The sequence below is a fragment of the Gracilinanus agilis genome, chromosome 3, assembly GCF_016433145.1.
Source record: "Gracilinanus agilis isolate LMUSP501 chromosome 3, AgileGrace, whole genome shotgun sequence".
In the NCBI taxonomy this organism is placed as follows: domain Eukaryota; kingdom Metazoa; phylum Chordata; class Mammalia; order Didelphimorphia; family Didelphidae; genus Gracilinanus; species Gracilinanus agilis.
Window position 1 is genome coordinate 309,255,930 of NC_058132.1, and position 26,653 is coordinate 309,282,582.

Genomic DNA, 26,653 nt, shown 5'->3' on the forward strand with positions numbered 1-26,653 from the left:
GGAATGAAAAAGTAGAGGAAAACATGAAAATAGATCTAGGAGAGATGATTTGAGAATTATTGGACGACCTGAAAGCCACGATCAAGAAAACCACATCAAGAATTCATGTATATATATTCTTAAAGGTTTTGTGTAAGTAGGCATTGCAATACAAGATAACCAAGTGCATTCTCATGAAATTAGGTGGCTGAGGTCAGCACAGACCTGTGAACCATTTTGCTTTTGTGTTTTATGGGTCACTATGGCCACCAAGTAGCTAACCTTTTGAGAATGATCCTTCCCATTCATAGCTATTTGAAGCCTTTAAAGGAGGGAAGACTACCATGTTCTTGCATTCTGTTCACATGCCACAGTGAAGCAGTAGAGTAAAACTTTGCATAAATTCTTTTTCAAATTGAGTTGAGTGTTTAAACCATTTTAAGAAGTCATAAATATAAAAATGTAAAATATTGAATGGGTCACTAGGTGATGAATATTTTGGACATAGCAACTCACGAAACATCAATTTTGGAAACATTTTTATATTTCTGGTTACCCAGGTTTGCAACTTCAGAGTCATCCTCCACTCCCCTTTCTCTCTTGCCCCCCCCCCATTCCCTATATATATCTACTCAGTTTCATAATTTTGTTGACAGCATCCCCATAACATCATCCCATCCTCTCTATTCACAAGGTCATCACTCTAATTCAGGTCCTCATCTCTTTACACCAAGACTCTTTCAGTGGCTTTCTAATTGGCCTTTCTATCTCGTCTCCCCTCTCTCATCCATCCTCTGGGTAGCCAAGGTGCTATATTCCTAAAGTGCAGTTCTGACCATGTTAGCTTCCTGCTTACTAAATTCCTGTGGTTCTCCTTTGGTTTTAGGATCAAATACAGATTCCTATGTTTTGGCATTTAAAGCCCTTTACAACTTGGCTTTTACTTAACTTGGCCATGCCAGTTGCACATTATGCCTTTTCACATTCACCACAATCCAGCCAAACTGGCTTCTTTTTCTTCTCCTCTCCTCCTCCATTAATCCATATGTCACAATTTGTTTAACCCAGTGATGGGCAAACTATGGCCTGTGGGCCAGATACCGCCCTCTGAAATGTTCTATCAGGCTGTGGGACATTATTCCTAATCTGACGAATACAATGAGTAGGATACAATACAATGAAACTTCGAAAGAGTTGCCTTAGAAACAGACTGACAGATAAGCATTTCTTTTCCTTTGGCCCCCTCTTTAAAAAGTTTGCCCATCACTGGTTTAACCATTCCCTATTTGATAGAAGGAAGGAAATGAACATTTGTTGAATCCCTATCACGTGTTAGGTATTGTTCTAAGCCCTTTGCACATATCTCATTTGACTTTTAGAGCAACTGTGCAAGGTAGATATTATTGCCCTACTTTACAACTGAAGAAACTAAGTCTCAGAAAGTTTAAATAAATTGCTGAGAGTCACCAGGGTCCAGAGTACCCAGCTAAGAAATATCTGAGGCTGAATTTGGGCTCAGATCTTCCAGACTTGATTTCTTTCTGCTGTGCCACCAAGCTGACAGGCACCCATTTTGTTTCCAGTTGTTTGCTACAACAAAAAAAAGTTGCTGTAAAATTTTTTGTATATACACGTCTCCTTCCTCTTGCTTTGAGCTGTGTTATATATATGCTTACTAAGAGTATAGCTGGGTCTTAGGATATATGTAGTTTGGTGATTTAGAAGGCATAGTTCCAAATTGTTTTCTAGAATGATTAGACTAATTTATAGTTCTGCCAAGTATTCATTAGTGTACATAGCCCTGCAATAATTCTAATTTTCCTCATTTGTCATCTTTGCCAATATGATGAGTATATAATATATATACATATATGTATGAGTATATATAAAACCTCATAATTGTTTTAAATTTGCTATCTTCACTATGTCATGCTTCTATACCCCAACTTCTACCTTTGATGTGTCCACACCTACCACTTATTCCTTAGCTATCTTTATTGCTATATGTTCCGCCAAGGACATTGATAAAATGAATACTACTAAAACATTCTTCCCTGTATGTGTTGAGTTTCTTTATTAGAATGTAAGCTCCTTGAGTATAGGGGCTATCTAATTTGTTTGTATTTGCATTTCCTGGTGCCTAGCACAATGCACAACTCTTTTTTTTTTTTTTTAAGAAACAAGCTTTGTCTATTTTATTAATATATGAGGATGTCACAGCTGTTATTTAGTTAAACAGCAAAAGTAAATACATTGTCAGATATCACTGAAACAGCTGATAGGTCACTGAAATTCTCATGGCGAAAGGGTGATAAGCATCAATACAATCATTAAATTTACTCTATTACTAAAATGCTAAGTAAAGAAAGCAAGTTTACAATTTAGTTCAAGATTCTCAGGCTTAGGAAAATGAGAAAACATGGAATAAATTTAAAAGCATATAAATGACTCCACTTAGCTAGGACTACATTAAGCATTGAAAAGCCCATTTCATGTGATAACAGTAGTCTATACAGCAAAGAAGGTAAAAGAAAAAAGGTATCCGTCCAGATAAGCCTCAACTTGCATGGTAAAATGTAGACCCAACTCAGCAACTCCATTATGATGACATTTCTGATCTGCATATCTTGGGGAAAAAGAGTACAAATTAATATTCCTTCAAAAGTATTCTTAAAGGGGGCAGCTGGGTAGCTCAGTGGATTGAGAGCCAGGCCTAGAGATGGGAGGTCCTAGGTTCAAATCTGGTCTCAGACACTTCCTAGATGTGTGACCCTGGGCAAGTCACTTAACCCCCATTGCCTGCCCCTTACCACTCTTCTGCCTTGGAGCCAATACACGGTATTGACTCCAAGATGGAAGGTAAGGGTTTAAAAAAAAAAAGTATTCTTAAAAACCTTCAGATTTGTAGGTATCCCAAGAAACACAGTTCCACCTCCCAAATCCCAACAAAAATAGCTATTGGATTAGTAAAGAGATTCCAGACTCTTTTGCAGGGAAAAAACCCAGAACGCCATTATTAGAAAACACAAGAAGCTGCCGCACCTGTATTTACTAGATTTAGCAATCTTAAATGTTGTAAAATTTCTAATTAGTGACTTTCATTTCCAGATTGAGGTGATTCTAGTAAAAAAGGAGAACTGACCAATTCTTATATTCAGCAATAAGGAAGATAGCTGGCAAGGTGAGGAAAACCTGTTTCACAATTCAAGAAAAGTTCCTAGAAAAACTACAAAAGTTGAAAGGAATGTGTTTAAATAATCAAGAAAGAATTTATTTATTATCAAACTTTCTTGCCCATACTTCAAATAAGCTTAATTACTATACTTTCTTTTTCTATCTTGGTAACATGATGGCTAAATGCTGCCTATCATCTATTACTTCACAGTATCATTATTCTGGAGCATAGCTTCCTTTATCTGGCATCTAGCAAAATATTCAACTTTAAAATAAAATTATCTCTAAGCTGTGGAGTATTTCATGTACTTGGATCTTTTTCCCTCCTTTTACCCAGAATTAAGTTATTTTAGACTTGAAATGAAATGAAAAAATTTTAAGCTGTAGAACATTAAATAAAACATGGAGGTGGAAAAAATAATGAATTTTTGAATAATGAATAATACATTTTTCATAGATTAATTTAAAGAATAAAAATCTACCTTTCCCAGATAAAATTATGCACAAAGCTTCAAATCTTTCCAACCTATTTTGTTCACTATACAATTAAAAATCTTATATTTAGAAAGGATTCTATAAGGTTTGAATAAAGAAAATTACCCTTTTGTATTTAGCTTGTTCTGATTTCTCAAGCTCATTTAATATATCACATAATGTATCATATATGCTTCTATGTGTCACAGCAAAAAAACAACAACAATCCTTTGTTAATATGTTTGATAGTCAGGATAACAGCTGAAAGTTTCCTAATACAAAGCAACTATACTTTAGTCTGACTTCCCAAGTATTTTGAGTGATTTGAACACTTACTTAGCCTTCACAATTTTCTCTCCATTTGGTCTGAAGGAAATCTTAATGTGAGAAACACCCCACAGTTTCTTAACTAGTGAAAAAAAATGTCAAGGTTAAAAATTAAAATGGCAATTTCTAAGGTTTAGAACAAAATGAGTAAGTTAGCAGAAACTTTTTAGTGGAAACTTTTAAATCAATTGAAACCCAGAGAAAGCCAAAGAAAGGTACAAGGAACAATACCTTAAAAATAGAGAGGGATTTATTTAATTTTCTATAGGATGATATGCCAAATTCAAAAGCCATTTAATGAAATCACAGAAAATGAGAAGCTTTTTATACATTTTAGCTGGTGGGAGGTAGGTGGGAGAGGGGAACTTGGTAGAATTCTTTTCTGTAATAATTCAATAATAATTGAATTGTTTAGTTTGAAGATATTGATGTTTTTGAGTCAAGAACTAAAGAAACAACCTCAAAATATCATATTAAAACTTTCCTTTAATTGAATTTCCAGGTCTCATTGAGAGAAGAAAGTACACTTGTGCTATTTCCTCAAGGTAAAGAATGAGGACTAATCTATCCTGAAGAAACTGAAGTAACATTTCAGCTATTGTAAGTGTATAAGTCAGTTTTTCTTGGTAACGGGGATTTAATATATTATTTATTTTAGCTTCTTTTCCTTGCCTTTGTGGGACAAATTGACCCATGTTTAATGAAATTATAGCAAATATGTCAGGAAAAAATAAAAACAGCTCCTTAACAATACCATAAACACATTTAGGTAAAATTAATATGAAAGTTTTGACAAACCTTCTGACTAAAATAAAAACAATCAAATTTCCTTTTATTTTCCTATTGCCTTTGGCAAGAGTTTTAACTATGTTTTTGTAAATAAAATGGAAATAACTGGCCCGTCAGCCCTCTTGCAGTATTGGAAAAGTTAAGTTAATCTCACAGTGCTTTTAATTATAAAAATAAAATTCAATTAAAAAATTAAATGCAATTACTTTTATGTACATTTATTTTTAGAACTTTAGCTTTAACATTTATTATCATTTAGAAAATAATTGGCTAAAGAAATAAGGTCTTTGTTTCAGCTTAATTGTTTAGTTTGTGTTTCAGAATAAATTCAGGAGGAATTAATTGATTTCAATCAGATTTGGTTTATTACTAAAGGATATTGATATAATTGGTATCTGTTTTGATAGGTTTCCCTCTATGCTCTTGTAAGAAAAGCGTAAAGTTTTTTTTTTTTCAAATAAGATATCTTGGATAATTTTAATGGATTTAGTATGTGACTAAGAAGGTAAAGAGAGTTTATTATATTGTGTAGAGTTTCCATTTTATAAAACCATAAACTGTAGCTTCTTTTCCTCTTGTAATTTTTCCCCCCTATACTTTATGTATCATGGAGTAAAAAATACTAACTAGTATTTAGTGAGAAGAATACAGAATCTTTTGACATTTAACAGTTCCCAAAACTCCCATAGTTGTGATTTTTCAAATTTTGAATACTCTAGTCTTTTATTTAAAGATGACTTTTTATCAACCTCCTTTATCCCCAGAAAAAAGAAAAGCAAAATACAATGTGAGATATAAAACAGCTTATTCGATATGACAGAAAGCAAAAGAATCTTAAAATGTAATTTCTATAAAGTGTATAAGTTGTTTTCTTCCTACTATCATAAGGATGCTAGACTGGAGTCCTCAATTACATCAGCTTTGGTGGGAGAAAGCATATTCTTCAGATTTTTAAGACTTAATAAATACTAAAAATATAGTAAATTCTAGACTGTGTAACAGGCTTCTTCCTACCTTCTCCCTTCCCCACCCTTTTTTTTGCCTTTCAGGTTTAAGGGAAGTCAAGGGAAATAATGAAGTGTTGTAATTTAAGTTAATCATATTTCATTATTTCCCTTGTTAAAAGATGAAAGTCGTGACACAAATAAGCATAGAGAAAGAAGGTAGATCTACTAAGGTTGCTACTTTGCATTACTTTGAGATGAGAAAGAAGCTTTATCTGATTATTCTCTCTCTCTCTCTCTCTCTCTCTCTGTCTCTCTCTGTCTCTCTCTGTCTCTCTCTCTCTCATACACACACACACACACATATATCTATCTTCATTTTGGATTAAGAAGGGAAATTCTCAAATTATGGTGGAAAATAATTATTTATAAAACACTTATTAAGCACCTACTATGTTCCAGACACCATGCTAAGTGCTGAGGATACAAAGAAAAGCAAAAATAGTGCATGTAATCAAAGAATATATTGTCATTTAAAAAATTATATTTTATTTATTTCAAACTGACAAAATCTACCTTCTAATAACTCTTCCACTTTGACTCCTTATCCCAACTGAGAACAAAAGGTAAACAAAACTCATTACAAACATGTATGATCAATTTTTTAAAATGTCCTCATTGACATGTCCAGAAAATCTTTCTCTAATTTTGCATTCTAAGTCTTTCATCACTATCAGGAGATGACTAGTTTATTTTATCAGTAGTCCTTTGGAGTCATGGTTGGTTGCTATGTTGATAAGAGTTCCTAAATCTTTCAAAGTTGTTTGCCTTAACCATATTATTGTCACTATATAAATTGTCCATCTGGCTTTGTTCACTTTGCTTGGTATCAGTTCATGCCAGTTCATACAAGTCTTTCCAAGCTTCTCTGAAATTCTCTCCTTCATAATTTTTCAGTGTAATAATATTCTATTGCCTTTATATAACTTGCTCAGTCATTCTTAATTTGATGGAAGCCCCCCTCAGATTCATATTATTTTCCTCCTCAAAAAGTGCCATTTCTATTTTTGTACATCCTTAAGAGTGTTTTGCTTAGGACTAATCCCTTCCTTAATCTGTACTGCTAATTTTCTCCTTTCCCACCTGTTTCCCTGTTGAAGAAAATGATATTTCTGTACTCAACTATGTGTGTTGTATGTATTCTTCCTTCTTTTGATCTGTTCACATATAGTAAGGTTAAAGTGTTTGCTGTTCCCCCTCCTCATTCATATAGACGTTTACTTTTGAACTCTGATTATGTGAGGTAATTTTTTCATATCTTCCCTTTCTCTTTCCCCTTCCACCCACCCCATCCCACCACCTCAATTTATTCCCTTTTTTCTCTCAGAATTATCAAGACATAAGAGATCCACTATCAGGTCATATCTAATTAGATTTTCTATGACTCCTGATCATGATAGGATTCAGTGAGGACACATGCATTATCTCCCTATATTAGAATGGGAGAAGTTTATCCTTATTTAATAAATTATCATTGTTCATTTTTGTTTACCTTTTTATTTTTTTATTCCTTTGTTTGAATTTCAAAGTTTCCATGCAGCTCTCTTCTTTTTGTCATGAATGTTTGGGAGTCCTCTTTTTTTTTTTTAAAGAGGTCCTTTTTTCCCCTCCTTGTGGCATTAATATGGTTAGTTTTGCCGGATAGGTTATCCTTATTTGTAAACCTACATTCATTGACTTCTGAAAATGACAAATACTGGTAGGAAGTGGAAAAATAGGGACATTAATTCCTTGTTGTTGGAGCTATGAACTGACCCTGCCATTCTGGAGAATAATTTGGAACTATGCCCCAAAATTGTGTAGTGCCAATGACACAGAGAGGGGATAAATCTGCAACTCAGAGCTATTTGGTCATTTTGATTGAGGAAACCTGTGGCTGTTTCTAAGACATTTCATTTTCCCCATTCAAGCTCTTTCTTCTTTCTCAGACTGTTCAATGAAACAGGCAGGATCATTTGTGTTGCAGCTTCTCACCTGGCTTACCTCCTGTAATTATTGACTTTCTGAACTGTTGGAAGCTTTTTATTGCTGTCTCAAGCCTAGAAGAATGTGTGGATTGGGCTTCTTTAGAGGGCAAGGATTTAATTTGATTTCAGTTGTGTAGAGAACAAAGTGCTTCTAAGTCTTTGTCCTTTTTTACCAGCAGTTCTTCAACAGCATCCTGGCCAGTGCTCAGCAGTCTTAGACAACAAGCACAATGGCTGCAAACAAGAATAAGAACCAGAGCTCATTAGTTCTTCACAAAGTGATCATGGTTGGCAGTGGAGGGGTGGGCAAATCTGCACTTACCCTTCAGTTCATGTATGATGAGGTAAGATGATTAAGTCATAAGTCATCTTTATCATATACTTGTTGGCGCAAATGTCCTTTTTTTTTAAGTTTTTTTTTTCTTAGTATATATTTCCCTATGTGCTCTCTAGGGTCATATAACAAAATCAACACTGTAAAAGCTTTGTACCTGAAGAGTGAAAGGGGTCTGCAGCCTCCTGTGAATCCCAGCAAGAATAAAGTTTATAAATTGTTAACATCAGGTAGGTGATTTAACTTTGGCAGGTCTGGGAGGGACTGAAGGGGGAGGGATCTTTTTTCTTGCCTTTATTTCTCTTGTTACACTTTGTCTTACTGTTTGTGGAGAAAAGAGAAGAGAGGAGGACAGAAAAAAAATGTTATCTTCATTTGCTAATGGACGGATCAGGTGCTTAGCCTTGTGAAAAATTAACTGTGGGACTTAAGGGAACTGAATTGAGTTTTCACAAGGTCTAGAATCTGACCATTTTTGCCATAATTAGTAGATGTAAAGTTTTCCCTACTTTTCTCCTGTACAGCAAGAGTGAAGTCTAGCTCTATGTCTCTTCCCCAGTCTTGCCAAAGTTTAAATCACTTACTTGATGTGGGTGTCATAGTCAAAACTGTGATGCATCTGGTGTGATTATAGATATTATATTGCATACAGTTTGGCAAAGAACCCACTGCTCTGTGCCCTAGAAAGAGTGTTCTTTGCTGGCCCTATTTAGAAGGGGTAGTTGAACTCCTACAGTATCCTGCTTGGTGGTTAAATACTTTCTTTGTTGTCCATTTATCCTTATTTTGTACCATAGGTTAAAATGAGAAGGTAAATATCTGCTTGACTGAATGAAAACACTTTTTGCATGAAAGGAGAGACAGATTTGGACCCTAGATCAGAAAGCTTGTTTTTTTTTCCCTTCAATGACTTGTATGCTTATTTTATTTAACTTTGTATGCAAACTTTATCATCTCTTTCCTGATGCAAGATGGTGGGCAAAGGAATCATGGGGTAATGAAACAGAATCAGAGATAGAGGCTTAATAGATTAAGGGAGGGACTCTTCCCATAAAGTATTGGCCAAGCATTTAAGAGCAACAAATCGAAATTTCAAGTCTTTGAAGAGCAGAATTTCTCTTTAGTGTGGTGCAGAATACTGGATTTGGAGTTACAGGACTTGGCTACAATTCTCAGGTGGTCTTTTTATTACACGGTGTAATCTTATGTAGGCTATTTTCTTTTTCTGAGACTATTTCTTCATTTATAAAATGAAAGGGTTTGGCTAGATCAGTGATGGGCAAACTTTTTAAAGAGGGGGCCAAAGGAAAGGAAATGCTCATCTGTCAGTCTGTTTCTAAGGCAACTCTTTTGAAGTTTCATTGTATCATATTCTACTCATTGTATTCATCTTATTAGGAATAATGTCAAGTGACCTGATAGAACATTTCAGGGGGCTGCATCTGGCTGTGGGCTGTAGTTTGCCCATCACTGGACTAGACCATTGATTCTCAAAATGTCTGTATACCCCTGTGAGTCCCTGAGACCCTTTAAGGCATTGAGGTCAAAACTAGTTTCATCAAAATACAAAGACATTATTTGTCTGTGAAAATGCTTCTCTCTCTTCCAACTCCATATCTATGTGAGGTTGGATTTTCTTCATACATTTCAACCAAGACAATGTATCACAATAGATTGAATGCAGAAGCAGATCTGAGAATCCAGCTGTCTTTTTTAAGCCAAACATTAAAAAGATTTGCAGAAATATGTAAAACAGTGTCATTCTTCTCAATACATTTTTTTTTGTTTTGGAAAATAATGTTATTTTTCATAAAAATATTATTTATGTTAACATAGTGAGTTTATTATTTTAAATGAACTAATAATTTTTTAATTAAAATTTTATTTTATTTTTATCATGTAAAATTTTATTAGTTCCAACTGAGTAAATATCAACATTTATACCCAGATAAATAAAAGCTCTTTGGAATCTGCAGTAATTTTTAAGAGTGCAAAAAGCTTGAGAATTCCTGAATTAGAAAATATCCAAATTCCTTCTAGCTCTTAATCTAGGATGATTAAGATGAAGGGAATTTTTTTTACAAGGGGAGCATGGCTAGAGGGAAAAAAAACAAGTATGGATAAATTTTCTAATATTTTACTTCCCTAAAATTGAGATTAGACATAAGAGAAATTAGCTGGTATAGTGGAGAGAGTACTGGGCCTAGAGTCAGAAAGACTAGTTCAAATCCAGCCTCAGATATTTCCTAGTCGTATAACCCAGAGCAAGTCATTTAGCCTTTTTGCTTCAATTTCCTCATCAGTGATTATGAGTGTCAAATGAAATGATAAATGTAAAGGTCTTAACACTGTGCCTGGAAAATAGTAGGCACTATATAAATGTTTATTCCCTTCCCCTTCCCTATGTCATGTAGTAGATAGAGTACTGGACTTGGAAGTCAGGAAGCCCCGATTTTGAATCCTTTCTCAAATACTTCTTAACTATCTGTCTGTCTGTCTGTCTATCTATCTATCTATCTATCTATCTATCTATCTATCTATCTATCTATCTATCTATCATTATATTATTTTAAAACCCTTTCCTTCCATCTTGGAGTCAATACTGTGTATTGGCTCCAAGGCAGAAGAGTGGTAAGGGTAGGCAATGGGGGTCAAGTGACTTGCCCAGGGTCACACAGCTGGGAAGTGTCTGAGGCCAGATTTGAACCTAGGACCTCCTATATCTAGGCCTGGCTCTCAATCCACTGAGCTACCCAGCTGCCCCTTAACTATATATTACTGAGCAAGTCACTTAACCTCTCTGAGGCTTAGTTTCCTCAACAGTAAAATGAAAAATAGTACCTGCCTCACTGGATTGATTGTTGTGAAGGTCAGATGAGATAATTTATATAGAGTATTTCTAAACTGTAAAGTGATATATAAGTGTTAGTTGTTATTATTAACTGTTATGACCTGGTATGTATTCAGAATCTGACGAGAGAACAGTTAGTAAGTTAATATGATAAAGGAAATGCAGGTCAAGACTTTTGGAAGGGAAAGAAGAAAAATATGGATAAGAAGAGTCTTGTGTTTTTGTTGTCCTTATTCCATTTTCTCTTACATACCTAGCTTTATATTTGAAGAAGATCAGATCCCCTAGGTAGAGTGACAGACACTCTGGGAAACAGAAGGTTTAGATTCTTTATGAGATATTAGCAAGTGAGTGTCTCTCAAAGGGATTGAAGTCAAGCATTAATTTTGAGGTTTCTCTAGTTGTGTATGTACCCACCAATGCTTGGAAACCTGAAGATGATAATGATATGACTGTGGCAGTAAAGGTTTCTGTAGCAATGGGCAGAGGAAAGATGGTTATTAGTACAAAGAGTACATATGTGAGAAATAAAATGTATTAGAGATGTTTAAAGATTTCATGACTTGTGATTACTGAGTATTTAAGAATGATCAAATAACAATTTTAAAGGGAATTGAACTGTTTGTCTTTTCCTTTACAATCAGTCTAGCCTATGTTCCTAACTTTCTAAAGAAAGTGTTTTTTTTGCCTTTTTTTAACTGAAAAATATAAACATTGGAGTTGTAATCTACATGTCTAAAAATAGCATAAAATTTTCATTTAGGTATGCAATAGGTTCAGGACATCCTGACTTCTAGTCTCAAAGGAATAATGGAACTTAAAAGAAAACTAAGCAGCTCAAAAATACATCAATGAAAGTGAAATGAATCATGATATTCATAGGAAATTTTTAACAATTACCTTTTTCTTTTTCAATCATGCTGACACATATACATGTGCACACATGTGACATACTTGGTTCATTGGAAACAAGTTTGATGGAAAAATGAAGATATTATATTTGGTAAGGGAGAAAGAATAGTTATCGTGAGGAAGGTGCTTTTATAATTCTCAAAGTGCTGTATAATAAATATGTGCTTCTTGTTTCTGACAGTATTACCAGGCTATCTTAACTCTTCTTTGGTTTTCTCATCTATAAGATGAGGATAATGCTTTTCTGCTTTACAGAAGTATAAAGTGGTAGATAATATGTTACTTTGGGGGAACTAAACTATCATGTAAATGCAGAATGTTAATGATTATGGACACTGATGAATACATTATATTACATATAGTAGACACTTGGTAAGTATTTTTAGTTTATAAGCAAAATATATGTATTTAATATTAAAATTCTGATTTTTGAAGTAATTTAATTACCTCATGACATTACTTATATATTGTGTTCTTTAGTTTGTAGAAGACTATGAACCTACTAAAGCTGACAGTTATAGAAAGAAAGTGGTTCTTGATGGAGAAGAAGTACAGATAGACATTCTGGATACAGCTGGACAAGAAGATTATGCAGCTATTCGAGACAACTACTTCCGTAGCGGAGAGGGATTTCTCTTAGTCTTCTCCATAACAGAACATGAATCCTTTACAGCCACAGCAGAGTTCAGGTATGTTTTTAAGTAAAAAATTCGTGAAGCTTCTTGAGGACTTTTTTTGTTCTCCTTTTACCACCTAGGTTGAGAAGTAATAAATGCCAGTAATATCACCCACACTGTAACTTGAATTTTGAGACTTCTCAATAGAGGAATAGATGTCTATTTTTCTGGTACTTACATATCAAAGCAGAAGTCTGCACTAGATTCCTTCTTTAGCCCTCTTGGCTCTTGTTTTTATGGTTACAAATACTATAATCTTCTCCAAAAGAGGACCCACAGATTGTGTGTGTATATTTATATATGTATGTATGGTACATATGCACATACACACACACACACACACACACACACACTAATTGGTGATTGTATATTTTTATAGCTTGTTTAAGAATAAGGGGCAGTCAGGTGGCCCAGTGAATAGAGCACCAGACCTGGAGTTCAGAGGACCTGGGTTCAAATCTATCTAGTCTCAGACACTTCCTCACCATGTGATTTCTCCTCTCTGGATAAATCACTTAACCCCACTTGTCTTGTCCTTACTGTTCTTTTGCGTTGGAACCAATATATGTATCCCTTTTAAGAAAATAAGGGTTTAAAAAAAGAGATTATGAATGATTAATATGACATACTTGTTTTGAAATTTTGATGGAAAAGGTAATTGGCATTGATTTTATTTTGAGGTTTGTTTATATAGGACACTGATGAAGGAGGAAAGATTTAACTTGGAACTCTATAGCTTAACAAATTAAGAATTTTAATTTTTTCCTTTTTTGGAGTAGAATAAATATAGTGCATTAACTGTGTGTTTCAAAGGTTTTTTTTTTTAAACAAAAAGTTAAAATACTTCTAGCTGCTAATCTTCAATTGTTAAGAAATAAAGTCTTTGGAATAAAATTATTGTTTACCTTGATATACTTTTCTCAATCAAAATTCCCTACTTTACTTGGGGAATTAAATATTTTCATCTGTGCTCTCATAAGCAGTTACCCAGTTATTTTAAGTAAACTGTATGGCTTAACCTCTAGAAGACTTTAACAAGACAAAACATGCAGTATTTTCTTTTCCTTTCTTAGCAAGTTCTGGTCAGAGAGTCAGGTGACCAACAAGGGGTGAAAATGAGGAATCTAATTTTTTTATCTCAAGATTTGGAAGGAAGCATCAATGAGCCAGGGAGGCCTCAAGGGTCAAATGAAGGTAAATAAGAAAATATGAGTGTAAGGCAACAAAAGCAGTTATCTCAGTTCTTCTATTGTATAGTTTTGAGTCATTAAAGTATATTATCTTTTAACCTAGTATGTAATACTATACACACATATTATAATAGTGTAAAGGACCCTCTTTCCTCCTAGAGAAAGAGAGTAGCATAAGATTGTAGTATTATTATGTTTTTAGAAATCTTTTTTTTCAGGAGCTTCTTTTGCTACTTCTGTTCTTGATGGGCCTTTGCTTGCCAAATGTAGCAAATGAACTCACAATTATTTTCACTTTTTGGGGGATAAGGACTTTTCTATTTTTGATACCTCTTCAAAAGACAAAAAGAACACATATATCTAATTCTTTCTTCTAGCCTTTTATTTTCTCTTGTTTCATAATTTACCTAAAGAGAAAGCAGTACAGTTATCTTCAGGGGAAAGATTATGTTACCCTTTTCCTTTCTAACAAGGTTAGCACAAAAATGACATTAATGCTCTTTAATGATTCTACATCAAATCTTTGTTTAATTTTGAGATTTTGCGATAATGTAAAAGGAGTTTTAAAAAGAAAGGATAATGCTGAAACACAAGGTGGAAAGAATATCTCATACCTATGCTGTATTTTCAGCGCCAGTGCTAATTTTATGCCCAAGGGCAAATCACTTAACCTCTTTGAGTAGCAGCTTCTTTATTGTAAAATGGAGATAATAATTGCATTATGTATTATGCTGTTTAATTGTAAATAAAGCTATCTGTAAACTTAGGATACAAGTCCTTGTATTAGTTTTTTTGTGATTGAATACAGATAGATGGAGATTGATTGAGGATATAGTGATTCTCATGCTGCTTTTTACTTTAAAAAAAAAAAAAAGCTGGACATGGTGGTATATTTCTGTAACTCCTACTACCAGAGTGTTGATTCTCTTGAGCTTGAGAGTTCTGAGTTATAGTTGGCAAATCCAATCAGGTATTTACATTAAGTCTGGCACCAATCTTTCCCCACCCCTAAATTGAGGTGGGGTTGGGAACCAGACTATCTAAAGAGAGGAGAAGGGGAGCTGGGTAGCTCAGTGGATTGAGAGTCAGGCCTAGAGACAAGAGGTCCTAGGTTCAAATCCAGCCTCAGTCACTTTCCAGCTGTGTGACCCTGGGCAAGTCACTTAACTCCCATTGCATACCCTTACCACTCTTCCACCTAGGAGCCAATATACAGAAGTTAAGGGTTTTAAAAAAAAATTAAAAAAAAAAATAAAGAGAGGAGAAAAAATCCAGTTTGGAAATCAAGAAAGTTCAAAGCTCTCTTGTCTATTTGTAGTGAGATTGGGCCTATAAATATTTAGTTAATAAACATTTATTAAGCACCTACTATGTGGCAGGCACTGTGCTAAGTGCTGTGGATACAAAAAGAAGCAAAAGTCCTGGTCCTCGAGGTCACTATTTAATGGGGGAGACAGTTATCTAAGCTTATTGGTAACTTCGAAGAGAGCAGTTTCAATACAATGAGGTGGTCAGAAACTGGATTATAAAGGGCTAAAAAGTGAGAGAAGATGGAGGTATCTATTATAGATAGCCTTTTCAAGGAGTTTAGCCACAAAGGGTAGAAGAGATTACAGGATTATAGTTACTGGGAATAGAAGTAGAAGTATCAAATAAGGGCTTTTTTTTTAGGATGAAGGAGTCATGGGCATTGTTTTAAGCAGTAGAGGAGGAGCCAGGAGACAGAAAGAGATTGAAGATAAGTGATCCAGATTTGGGGATCACAGAGGGCACAATCCGTTGGAAGAGATGGGATGGGATCACTGATTCAAGTGGCCTACCTCTCTACTTGCCCTTTTGAAACTGATCAAAACTTGCCATCTTGCACCTTTCTTAGGAGATCATGTTCTGAGCCTATAGTAAAGCCTCAGGTTTTTTTTTTTTAAATACTTAAGTAGATGCTTGTAATTTGCCTCCTAAACAGCTATGTTATCTCAAAAGTTTCAAGGGTATAATCATCCAAGTTCCCAATCTCAGTGTCATACTCAACAACTCATTCTCACTCACTGAACATATCTAATCAGCTGCCAAGTCTTCATTTCCCTTTCACAACCTCTTTCACAGTGGAGAGGAAACATTAGTGCAAGCATCTACTTGTTCTTTCTTTTCTAATCTCTGACGGTTTAATTTTATGTGGAAAGCCATATTTTTATCTATTATTATGTTTTACATACTACATAGGTTATCACACAAATGAAAAACCCCACAAAGCATATCTTTATATTGGGGACTTTGCCCTCCAAAAATTATGTCCAGAAATAGAGGGGAGAACCTTTTAGGAACCCCTCCCCTAATTATAATATCTTGATTAACTTTTCATTTTTTTTCCTTGATATTGGTTTTATTTTGTTCTGGACCTGTGATTTCACTGATATAGGCTGTTCCAGTGAGGAAACTTCCTCTCCCTGGGCAGATTGGCAACTATTCTATAATACAGTCTTGAGAAAGTTGCCTGGGGCACTGAGAGGTTAAGTATCTGAGGTAGGACTTGAAAACCAACTCATTCTCACTTTGAGGCCAACTCTTACCCACTGTGCTAAGATTCTTTTTGCCTCATTAAAATCATAAGGTTTTAAAAATAGAAGTAGTTTATCATCCAAGAGATAAAACATGGTAGATTATAGTTATATTAATTTTAAAAAATATGTTGATGTCTTTTGTTTTACACCAAAATTCTTTTCCAACATACTGTCCCTGCTATTAAATCATCCTTGTAACAAAGAAAAGCATTTAGCAAAACTTGATCAGTTAGGTGTCTATATTTGACAATATATGCAACATTTTGCCCCCTTAGAACCTTCCTTCTCTGCACCCCTTTTCCCAAGAAAGGCAAAGTGTATTTTATTATCTTTTTATCTAAGGTTGGTCTTTGCAATTTAATCTGAATTTTGTTCCTTTTCCGCAGTATTTTCATTTACTTTATTTTTTTATATGTCATTACAATTTTTAACAATTGCTTTCTGATATTTTGCAATCCATATTCTTGCCTTCCCTCTCTTCTCCCTTCTTAAAGATGGCAGGTAATATGATAGAGGTTATACATGTGCTTCATTTACATTATTGTAGTCATCATGCATCTTTCAAATTCTCCCTTCTGATCTGTGAGCTTTTAAGCCTGAATTTTATTCATAAGATTTAGGGTATAAAGAAGACAAGATTCGCTTTTTTTAGAATCTAGAAGTTATCCTCTAAATTTAGAGAACAAACACAATTTTCTTATGATGAAGTTTAGAAATCTCTTAGGTAGGGACAGCTAGGTGGCATAGTGAATAGAGTCAGGCCTAGAGTTAGGAGGACCTGGGTTCAACTCTAGCCTTAGATACTTCCTAACTCTGTGACAAGTCATTTTACTCCATTTGCCTAGCCTCATATGCCCTTCTATCTTAGAGTTGTTACTAAGGCAGAAAGTAAGGGTTTAAAAAATATCTATTACTTAAAATTTTTTTTCCATTTTCAGATCTCCCAGCTGTTTCTGTGTAATTCATCTTTATGGTTTTTGTTGAGAAAAATTAATATAGCAACATATCTACAACTCTCAATTTCTCTCCAGTTTCCCTTAGGCCTAATTAACACCTTTCTCCTTCCCCTTATGTCCAATGGTATTTTCTTCTACCAATCTCTGTATAAGAGGTTGTTCCATTCTGTACATCCCCTAAACCTATGCCAGTTTTCACACCTTATCCTGTGCTTTCATAGTATGCCATCTGCTTAGATTTCCTTCATGATGTCCATCTTCCCAACCCTGAGAATACCTTCATTTCTACGATTCAGAAACAGAACTTGAAGCTTCACATTACACATGCCATTCTTGACTATGATTGTCCAACCCTTGGAATTGCCCAATCCCATAATTGCCACTCTGGAATTTCCCTCCTTTCTGTGTACCTGGCTTCTAGGATTTGTTTATCTTTGGCTTAAGAGTATTTCTAAACTAGAGATTGGTTGAGGAGGAGATGGGAAAGGAAAACATTCTAGACTTGGGGAACAGTCAGTATAGAGGTATGATCATGAGAGATGGAGCAAGATGATGAACAGCAGGCCCGTCAGTATGACTAGAGTGCATGCATAGAATGCAAAAGGGGAGTCATGTATAAGAAGATTGTAAAGACAGGAAGTGGTCAAGTTGTAAATAGCTTTAAATTCCAAACAGATGTTTATATTTTATCCTAGAGGCAGTAGAGGGCCATTGGACTTTTGAGTAGTAGGGGATACTGTAGTCAAATCTGTTCTTTAGGAAGGTCACTTTGCCAGCTATGTGGAGGATAAATTGGAAGAGGGAAGAAAGATCTTAGGCAAGAAGACCCAATTAGGAGGTAAGAGGTTTAGGAGAACTAAGACAATTAAGGCATTGGTTTTGTGAGTGGAGAGAAGAGGACATATTGGAGAGATGTAGTAGAGAAAGAACTAATTATATATATGGAATGAGAGAGAGTGAGGAGTCAGTGATGACGCTGAGGTTGCAAACATTTGTGATCACAAGGAGGGCAATGCTCTTGACAGCTTAGCTGAATTAGCTTAGTTTATCTTTCATTTTGTTTTCAGTCTAAAGAATTACCTTGAATTTGGAAATTAATATGAAATTCTGGGACTTCATCTTTACTGGAATGTTTATTGCCTGCAAAAATTTGATAAATAATGTTGACAGGACTTTTTGGAATAACCCATATATTCTTAAGATACTGAGAAGTTAAGACCTTATATTTTATAATTCCTTTATCTCTCAAATGTTGCCTATGTCTTAATACACATGCATACACACAAACAATTAAAAATTGTTCTCATACGTGTCTAACAGAGAGTCAGAATGACCTTTGTAATACTATTTTGTATTTGGAGTATGTTGTATACCTGAACTTCAGAAAAAATGAACTATTTATGAATAAAAAACATGAACATTATGATATGGTGAAATTAGTTGGGAGATAAAGGAAGGACCTTTACCAGATACATGTTGGATGGGGAATGCTTCTCCCTTTAGTCTTGGCAGATGCCCCAGAGCTTGGGTGAACCTCGTGCCTTCTCACGTAACTGACTCCAAGTTATCTGCCTCAGCAAGCAGTTTAGGATTGCCATTGAACTGAGGAAGTGCTGGGCCCCCTACCATCTCAAGGGACATTTGAGTATTTATTTGTGAGGATATGCTTTGCTCTACAAATCTAATCCAAATTATGCTTAAAGCACAGTATTTGGAAGGTGGCTCCTGCAGAAATTCCACGTTATACCATTGGGAAGTCTTTGTTATTTCTAAAGCTCTCTGTGTTGTTGCTTCCATCACCTTTGATATGCCATTTTTCAGCTGTTTTATTTTTGATGTAATACATCAGGGAACAGATTCTGCGAGTTAAAGCTGAAGAAGATAAAATCCCTTTGCTTGTGGTGGGGAACAAATCTGACTTGGAAGAGCGGAGACAGGTACCTATTGAAGAAGCCAGAAGTAAAGCAGAAGAGTGGGGTGTCCAGTATGTAGAGACATCTGCCAAAACCAGAGCCAATGTAGATAAGGTATGAAATATTTTTCTTTTATGATGATATAGGAAGAACAAAGTGTCTATCATTCTTAACTCTTTAGTTATAAAGAAACTTACAGAAACTGGAACACAGTCACTGGGATTTCTCCAAGTATTCTGGTTGCTTAATTTGAGGTTTTTGATACTTATCGATGCTACAAGAAATGTTTGGGTTTCTTTGTTCCTATTAGAACACCAGAAGAAAAGTAATTCAATAATTTTGATTCATATTGGACAGCATTGATAAAGCATATTGAATTTTTACATACCTTTTGACGTAGATTTACATAATCACTTGTTCTGGAAGTTTGTTGAAGAAGAGATAGCAATTAATGTGCTTCATGTTTTGATTATTTGATTATTGGTAAGAAGGAGCAGGGTTAATTCACTAGTCCACTCCCCAGAGGAGATAATACTACTAACAAAAACTTTTAACAAATTAGCCTGGTTTGCTTTTCATTGAACTAATGTAGTTCAGTTCTCTTGCCCTTCACTACCAAAAAGCACTAAAACTACCTCTTTTTAATTTGTTCTCTAAGTGGTATTCATTCTTAAAGTCTAAATTCTTGAAAACTTTTTTTTTTTCCTTCCTTTGCCTTTCACCACCATAGACATTTAATTTCTCTTTTGGGTAACTGAAACTTTTATGAGGACATCCAGGTTGGTGATGTTGATATGAATTAAATTGGGAGGGGGCAAGAAGAGATGAAGGGAGGGAATCAGGTACCAGGAACTGCTTTTGAAGAGTATTTTTTTAAGCAGGTACAGTTTTATAAAGTCAGTATGTTTATCCAGGGGAAAAAACGAACAAACAGAAAAATGTGACTTTTTCCCTCGGCCATCATTTTGCATGGTCTTGTTTTCCAAATTTAGCATGTCACTTAACAATCACAGAATTATTAGTTTCTCTTTATATTAATTTTATTGGCATCTGGACCTGGGTAAATGTTTTGCATATATTTGTATGAATTTTTGTCATTTGGAGAGAAGAGTCTTCTTCATTATAAAGAAAGAAGAGCATTCACACACAAAGGGCCAGCTATACTGAAATAGATGTAGGGAGAATTCTGAGACATAGTGCCTCAAGATATTCAGTGTTAAAGGTGATAAATATTCCATGTTACAAGCATTTTGGGGAATTTCTGTTAGGAAAATATAGTCCTAACTTATTTAGTTAAGAATATATCTCTGAAACATAACTAAGTAGCATATGACATTGTTTAAAAGTATTCATTTCAGTCTTTTATGTTCTTATGTCTTCTAGTTTTCTGCTTCCTATGAAATTAAGTGATCTTTAATCTTAGAGATAAAACAATGATAAATCAGATATTGACTTAATTTTAAGCAAATAAGGAAGCTTTCTCAATATGAAATCACTGATGAATATATATTTCTGTCTACATTTGAAATTTGCTTCTCCCTCTTGGACTAGCTTTACCTGTCAAACCAGAACAAGTACAATCTTGGAATAGTAGACTGTTTTCACTTGTAAACAATTTATGTGAAACAGAACTACTTTTCAAGACAACTGACTACTGTTTGTGTCATCTTGTTTAAATTGAGTCATCCTTTTCCCCTTGTTGCCAAAACAAAAAGAACCTAAAATGTGTTTTTTATTATTGGCAATCATAACTAATGATAAACTTGTTAATTATTGGGTAGTGGTCTTTTATGTAGCAAATTTATATTAAGAGTATCTCTAGTCATAAAACTTCTTTAGGCCCAGATTTTTTCTGATTTACTGGGGAGAATCCTTTTCATTACTTGGCATTACTAACACAAATGTACATGGAACTGTATTCAATAGAGAAATATATTCTTAGGAGTGAGAGAAAGAAAGAAAACTTGTAATAGGAAGAGCACCAAACTTAGAGCCATATAACTTGGTTCAGATCTCCTAATTACTATTTATGGAACTCTCTGGAACAACTACAAAACACTCTTAACAAAAAATAAAAACAGATCTAAGTAGTTTTGTAGAAATATTAATTACTCATGGCTAAGACCATGCCATATAGTAAAAATGATAATATTGCTTAAATTCACTTATTTATTCACTGCCAAACCATTCAAATTACCAAAAAATTATAGACCTAGAAGAAATTATACTTTATCTCATGTTATACAAAGTCAGGAATCGAAAGGAAAATATAAATGTGGGTAGGGAGGAAGCTTAATAGTACCATTTCTCAAATTATATTACAAAACAGTAATCATGAAAACTCTTTTGATGCTGTTTAAAAAACCAGAAAAGTTGATCAGTGGAACAAGTCAAGAACCCAAAATACAGGAGCAAAGGAACATAGCATAGTGTTCACAAAACCTAGAGATCTTAGCTAATTATTCAAAAAATTGCTAGGAAATCTGGAAGGCAGTGTGGCAGAAAATAGTCTTTAACCAGCATTCACACCACATACCAAGATAAGTTTGAAATAGGTACACTAGTTAAATGTAAAAAGTCATATTACACCTAAATTTGAGGAACAGGAAAGAAAAAAACTTTTTGCAGCTTTGAATAGGAGAAGAATTTATAACCAAGCGCTGGATAAAATCACAGAAGATAAAATGGACAATTTTGAATGCATAAAATCAAAAGTTTTTACATAACACATATGAATTAGGGCAATAGCTACCTGGGAAAAAATCTTTCTAGCAAGTTTTTCTGATAGAGTCTGATATCCCAATTATATAAGGAACAGATTCAAATATAAGAGTTTCTAAACTATTCCCCATTAGGTAAATGGACAAAGAATATGAGCAGGCAATTTTCAATTAAAAAAAAGCTATCTATAGCTATATGAAAAAATGCTCTAAATCATTAATAATTAGAGAAATAGAAATTAAAACTAGGTGTTCCATCAGATTGGCAAAGGTGAGGGAAAAGGAAAACCATAAGTTTTTGGAGGGGCTATAGAAAATCAGTTACATTAATGGGTTTGGTAGATCTGTAAATTAAATTCAAGTTTCTCTGATAAAGTCTGATATCTAAAATTTGTATGGATCAGATTCAAAAGCGTCACAGCCATTCCCCAATTGGATAAAAATGATCAAAGAATACAAGCAGGCAGTTTTCAAAAGAAAAAGCTATCAATAGCAACATGAAAAAATGCTTTTAATCATTTAATTAGAAAAGTAAAACTTAAACTCTCTAGAGGTTCCATCAGTTGGCAAAGGTGAAAGAAAAAGAAAATCAGTTATTGGAGGATCTGTGGGAAATCAGCCACATTAATGTACTATTGGTGGATGTGTAAATTAATTCATCCATTCTGGAAAGCAATTTAGAATTGTGTCCTCAAAATCATATACCCTTTGACCCATCACACCATTCATTGTATGTACTGTATACCACTGTACAAAAAGAAAGAATCAGGTTAGATGATTTTCAAGGTTTTTCACAACTTTTAATCCTATGCATAAGCAGTAAAAATGTTTGTCCTTTATTGATTTGTGTAAGGTAAGCATATCTATCAAAATCTTTTTTTAGTTTGTGCTTTAGAATTAAAACAAATATTCTTAATCTGTCAACTTCTGAGAGAATTAGATTTGTGAGAAGGAATACTTCATAATACAGATACATGACTTATCTGGGGTCTCATAACTAGAAAGTGTATGAGGTTGGATTCAAAGTTAGGTGTTCCTGACTTCAGGCCTGATCCTTTATACATTACACTATCTACTTGCCCAGGTATTTGCTTTGTTTTTCTTTAGAACATCTAAAATGGTTTAACAACCTTTATCTTTGGGAAAGGATGGTTGAGGGGATCAGTTATACAGATTTTCTAGAATATTGCAGCAAGGGTAAAAGTTGTTCCTCTGAATTGATGATATAACTTTTTGAACCTTTGAGGATGAAAAGAACACAAACATACATGAACAAAACACTAAAAATAAAAAATAGAAAGAATATACAATATTTGTGGATTTATAGTTTGGGAGGGATCTGCAATCTTTAGGATAAAAATTATCAGACTTTTGAGTATTTCAAGTCAAAGTACAGCATAATAATCATGTAATTACAAGTGTTTATCCCAACAGCTTTTAAGATCATAATAATAAAGCTGCCCATAGTGGTATAAGGACCCCCCCCCCCAGCATAATGAAATTGGGAGGAAGCCAATCCTTCAAAAATTTATTATGTCCTCAATTCATAGGAAAACTTTTTACTCTTGCTCTAATGTTCTAGAAAGTTCATATTAACATCCTTTCTCCTTCTCCCTTACACCCCCAAAAGAGATATGAGTTGCCAGAGGCTCAAAAGAGAATAAAAGACTTGCTCAGGGTTCCAAAGCTAGTTTTGTTATTCAGGCATGTCCAACTCTTTGTGACCCCATTTGGGATTTTCTTGGCAGAGATTGCCAAAATGGTTTGCCATATTTTTCTCCAGCTCATTTTACAGATGGGAAACTGAGTGACTTGCTTAGGGTTACACAGCTAGGAAGTGTCTGAGGCTGCATTTGAACTCATGCAATTGAGTCTTTCTGATTCTAGATCTGGCACTCCACTCAATGTGCTGCCTAGCTGTCCCTGCTGAATGACTGGTAACAGTTAAGAATGCCTCTCTCCATTCCCTTTTTTGATCACATATGATATATATATAATTATTTTATTCAATTGATAATTGTGTTCAAATAATTTCAAGTAATTTTATTGCTAAAACCTTAGGTTTTTATTTTATTGGCATAGTTTTTTTATTGTTTTCTCCAAATTTAATTTTGAATTGTGCTTTAACATATTCTGCTTTTACTACTTTGTCAAAATACTTTCATTTTGGTGAAATGGCTTTTTCTTTCTTCCTTTCTTCTTTTTTACTCATTTCCAGGTATTCTTTGATCTCATGAGAGAAATAAGAGCAAAGAAGATGTCAGAGAATAAAGACAAGAATGGCAAGAAAAGCAGCAAGAACAAGAAGAGTTTTAAAGAAAGATGCTGTTTACTGTGATTGCCAAGAACGTGGATCAGATCTGTCAGTTGCCACTGAGGACATAGGGCTGGGTTCATGAAAGGAAGACTATATCTCTTTAGTTATGCTTTCTTTTCTTTTTACCTGATTCATGTATTATTTCTTTAAATGAAAAAAAAAAAAAGATTTGTGAATCAGGCAGTAGCTGGCAGAAAAAAATGACCCAATTTCCTTGGAATAGAACTATTCCTCTGTCAATTTTTTCTTTTAACTAAAAGCTTAACAAACTTAGTATGACAGGCAGAAAGTAATCCAATGTTAAATTTTAAAATACTGCATTGTAGCTTAAGATATTTTTCCAGTTTTATAACATCACCATTTCAGTCAGAAATTAAAAAATCTCTTGTTTTCTTTAGGTTTTGAGAAGGAAAACCAGACTTTCTTCCACACTCAGCATTCTAACACTTCTACTATTTTATTAATGACAGTCAGAACAATTATTAAATTACAGAGCAAGTGGTTTGATTATGTTTAATGACATAGGTGAAATTGAGTAACTTATCAGAAATTTTTAGTAATTTCCAGAAGTCTAAAAAGTAGCTAAAATATAAATTTGAATTGTCTTGATTAGATTATTATGAAGTTCAAAAGTCTCACTTATACACATTTAAGGTATCTGTCCTGGCTTTATTTTTTTTTTTTAATATTTAAATATTGGCTAGTTTTACTTTTATTGTCTGGTTCTTCCCTAAGGGTCCTAAGATTGTATGGGAACTTATAAAAAAGTGCACTTTCTTAAACTTCACCTTTTGCAACTTTTTAATTAAAACAAAAAAAAGCACCAATCCCAAAACACACTCCTAAACTCTGTTTTAAATTTCATGCTCATGCTAACTTCTCACACTAATTGGCATGAGCAATTTACCAAGCACCATTTTATCCTCAAAGTAATTGTCATCATTGTTTAAAGATTATACTTTCTCTTACAGCACTGAAACCCCTGGGCAAAGTAGCAAATGTTGCTGATGCTCTACTTTTTGTTTCTTTACCTTGTTTAATGCAAATGCTTTGGAAGAGTGATGAGCTACAGATGTAACCTAAAATCATGAAGCCAGAGCCAGTGCCAGACATTTTGCTACCTCTCAGAGAATTACTCAGTAATTCTAAATTTAAATCAGAAAAACAGTGAGGAGAATGAAGGTAGGCCACTGCCATGTTCTCTCTGTTTGGTTGTGGTTTTTCATACAGTGTTCATCTGACAGACATATTATTTAGAAAGAGATTTTTATTGATGGGAGAAATACGGTTAAGTGTAGCTGTCCTACTTGCTGCTGCCATGTTCCTAAATTAAGCAATCATGCAATTTTCAACAGAAAGAAGAATAATATGGTTAAAAAAAAGTCAAAATTTAGCAGTCTTTTCTTTTCAATAAAAATGAGACTTTAAGTGTAGGTGCCAAAACGAAAAAAAAGAAAAACACTCTCTATTTTATTGTTACAGAAATTGTAAAGATTATGATTTTGATTTGGAAAACCATCTTGTATAACTTCCCAATGAATCATAAACTTTTTTTTGAATAAAAAAAGCAAAAAAAAAAAACCAACCTTCTGAATTTGAGCCTTTTTATTTTACATTGTAACAGATTGATTGGACTTAAATGAAGAAAACCAAGCAAGACATGCACCTCTGAGGTGGAATTCAGAACAAGCCCAGGAAGAATCTTGAGGAAATGACTGTTGGGGAGGGGCCAGAGTGAAGAGGGGAATTCTGTGGAAGATATCCCAACTGCCACACTTCTCACTAAACCTTGGATGGGTCAGAGAGGGAGGTGGGTGGTGGTGATCCTGTGAGAACCGGGTGCTCCTTAACCCCCAAAATAGAGGATTTCCTTGAGTATCACAACTGCTATAAACTAGCCAATCATCTCAATTGATCTACCAACATCATTTGCCATCTGAGAAGAGATAAACATAGCAGTTATTCCATTTTGCCAAAGAGCCTGGACTCCTGGGGGGAGTGGGCTCTGAGGGCCCTCTGAATCCGCTTTATCCACATCCCTGTTATTTTTCTTCAGTTTAGTTAATTAGGTTATTGGTTAGGAGTTACTGGGGCTTGAGACAGTTACTGGACAAGATCTACAGAAGAAAAACAGTACTGCTCATCCCAGAGAGAGAAATTCACTTTGATAGAGAAGCTGATTCTTTACTCTCTATCCTGAATCCCCACAATCCTTCCCTTAATCCTTGAATTCCTCTAACCTCAAATAAATCCCTCTTTAGTTACTTTAGTCAAGAGTTTGGAATAGTGACTTGGGAGAGGGTGGTGTGTTGGGTGACTGAAGAGAACATTTTACTCCAGCTTGGAGAGAAAACCGTTTGGGGGGACTGGGGAGGCTTTAGCTTACATCAGTGGCTCTGGGTACTGGACAAAGTCCATTTAGGTCTCAAACGATTCCTAACATTCCTTTATCATCTCCTCAACAACCTTTCCATTTTTGGGCTCAAGAATTACACCCCCTGAAGGTCTTCA

At 34.4% G+C, this 26,653-nt stretch overlaps 1 protein-coding gene across 4 annotated transcripts in view; it reads left to right on the top strand.

The window, feature by feature from the left end:
- Positions 1-26,390, top strand: part of RALB (RAS like proto-oncogene B) — a 44,076-nt gene extending 17,686 nt beyond the window's left edge. Inside the window, exons 2-7 of one of the 4 annotated variants that reach the window (XM_044669929.1) lie at positions 3,088-3,160; positions 4,457-4,554; positions 7,891-8,058; positions 12,292-12,500; positions 19,042-19,219; positions 24,044-25,744. In XM_044669929.1, coding sequence (XP_044525864.1) covers positions 7,945-8,058; positions 12,292-12,500; positions 19,042-19,219; positions 24,044-24,163 — 621 coding nt within the window. In that variant the 5' untranslated portion in view covers positions 3,088-3,160; positions 4,457-4,554; positions 7,891-7,944 and the 3' untranslated portion in view covers positions 24,164-25,744. Of the gene's footprint in view, positions 1-3,087; positions 3,161-4,456; positions 4,555-7,890; positions 8,059-12,291; positions 12,501-19,041; positions 19,220-24,043; positions 25,745-25,766 lie in introns of those variants that run through there. The other 3 variants (XR_006505813.1, XM_044669927.1, XM_044669928.1) reach the window with 3 other exon arrangements.
- The last annotated feature ends 263 nt before the right edge of the window (positions 26,391-26,653 follow it).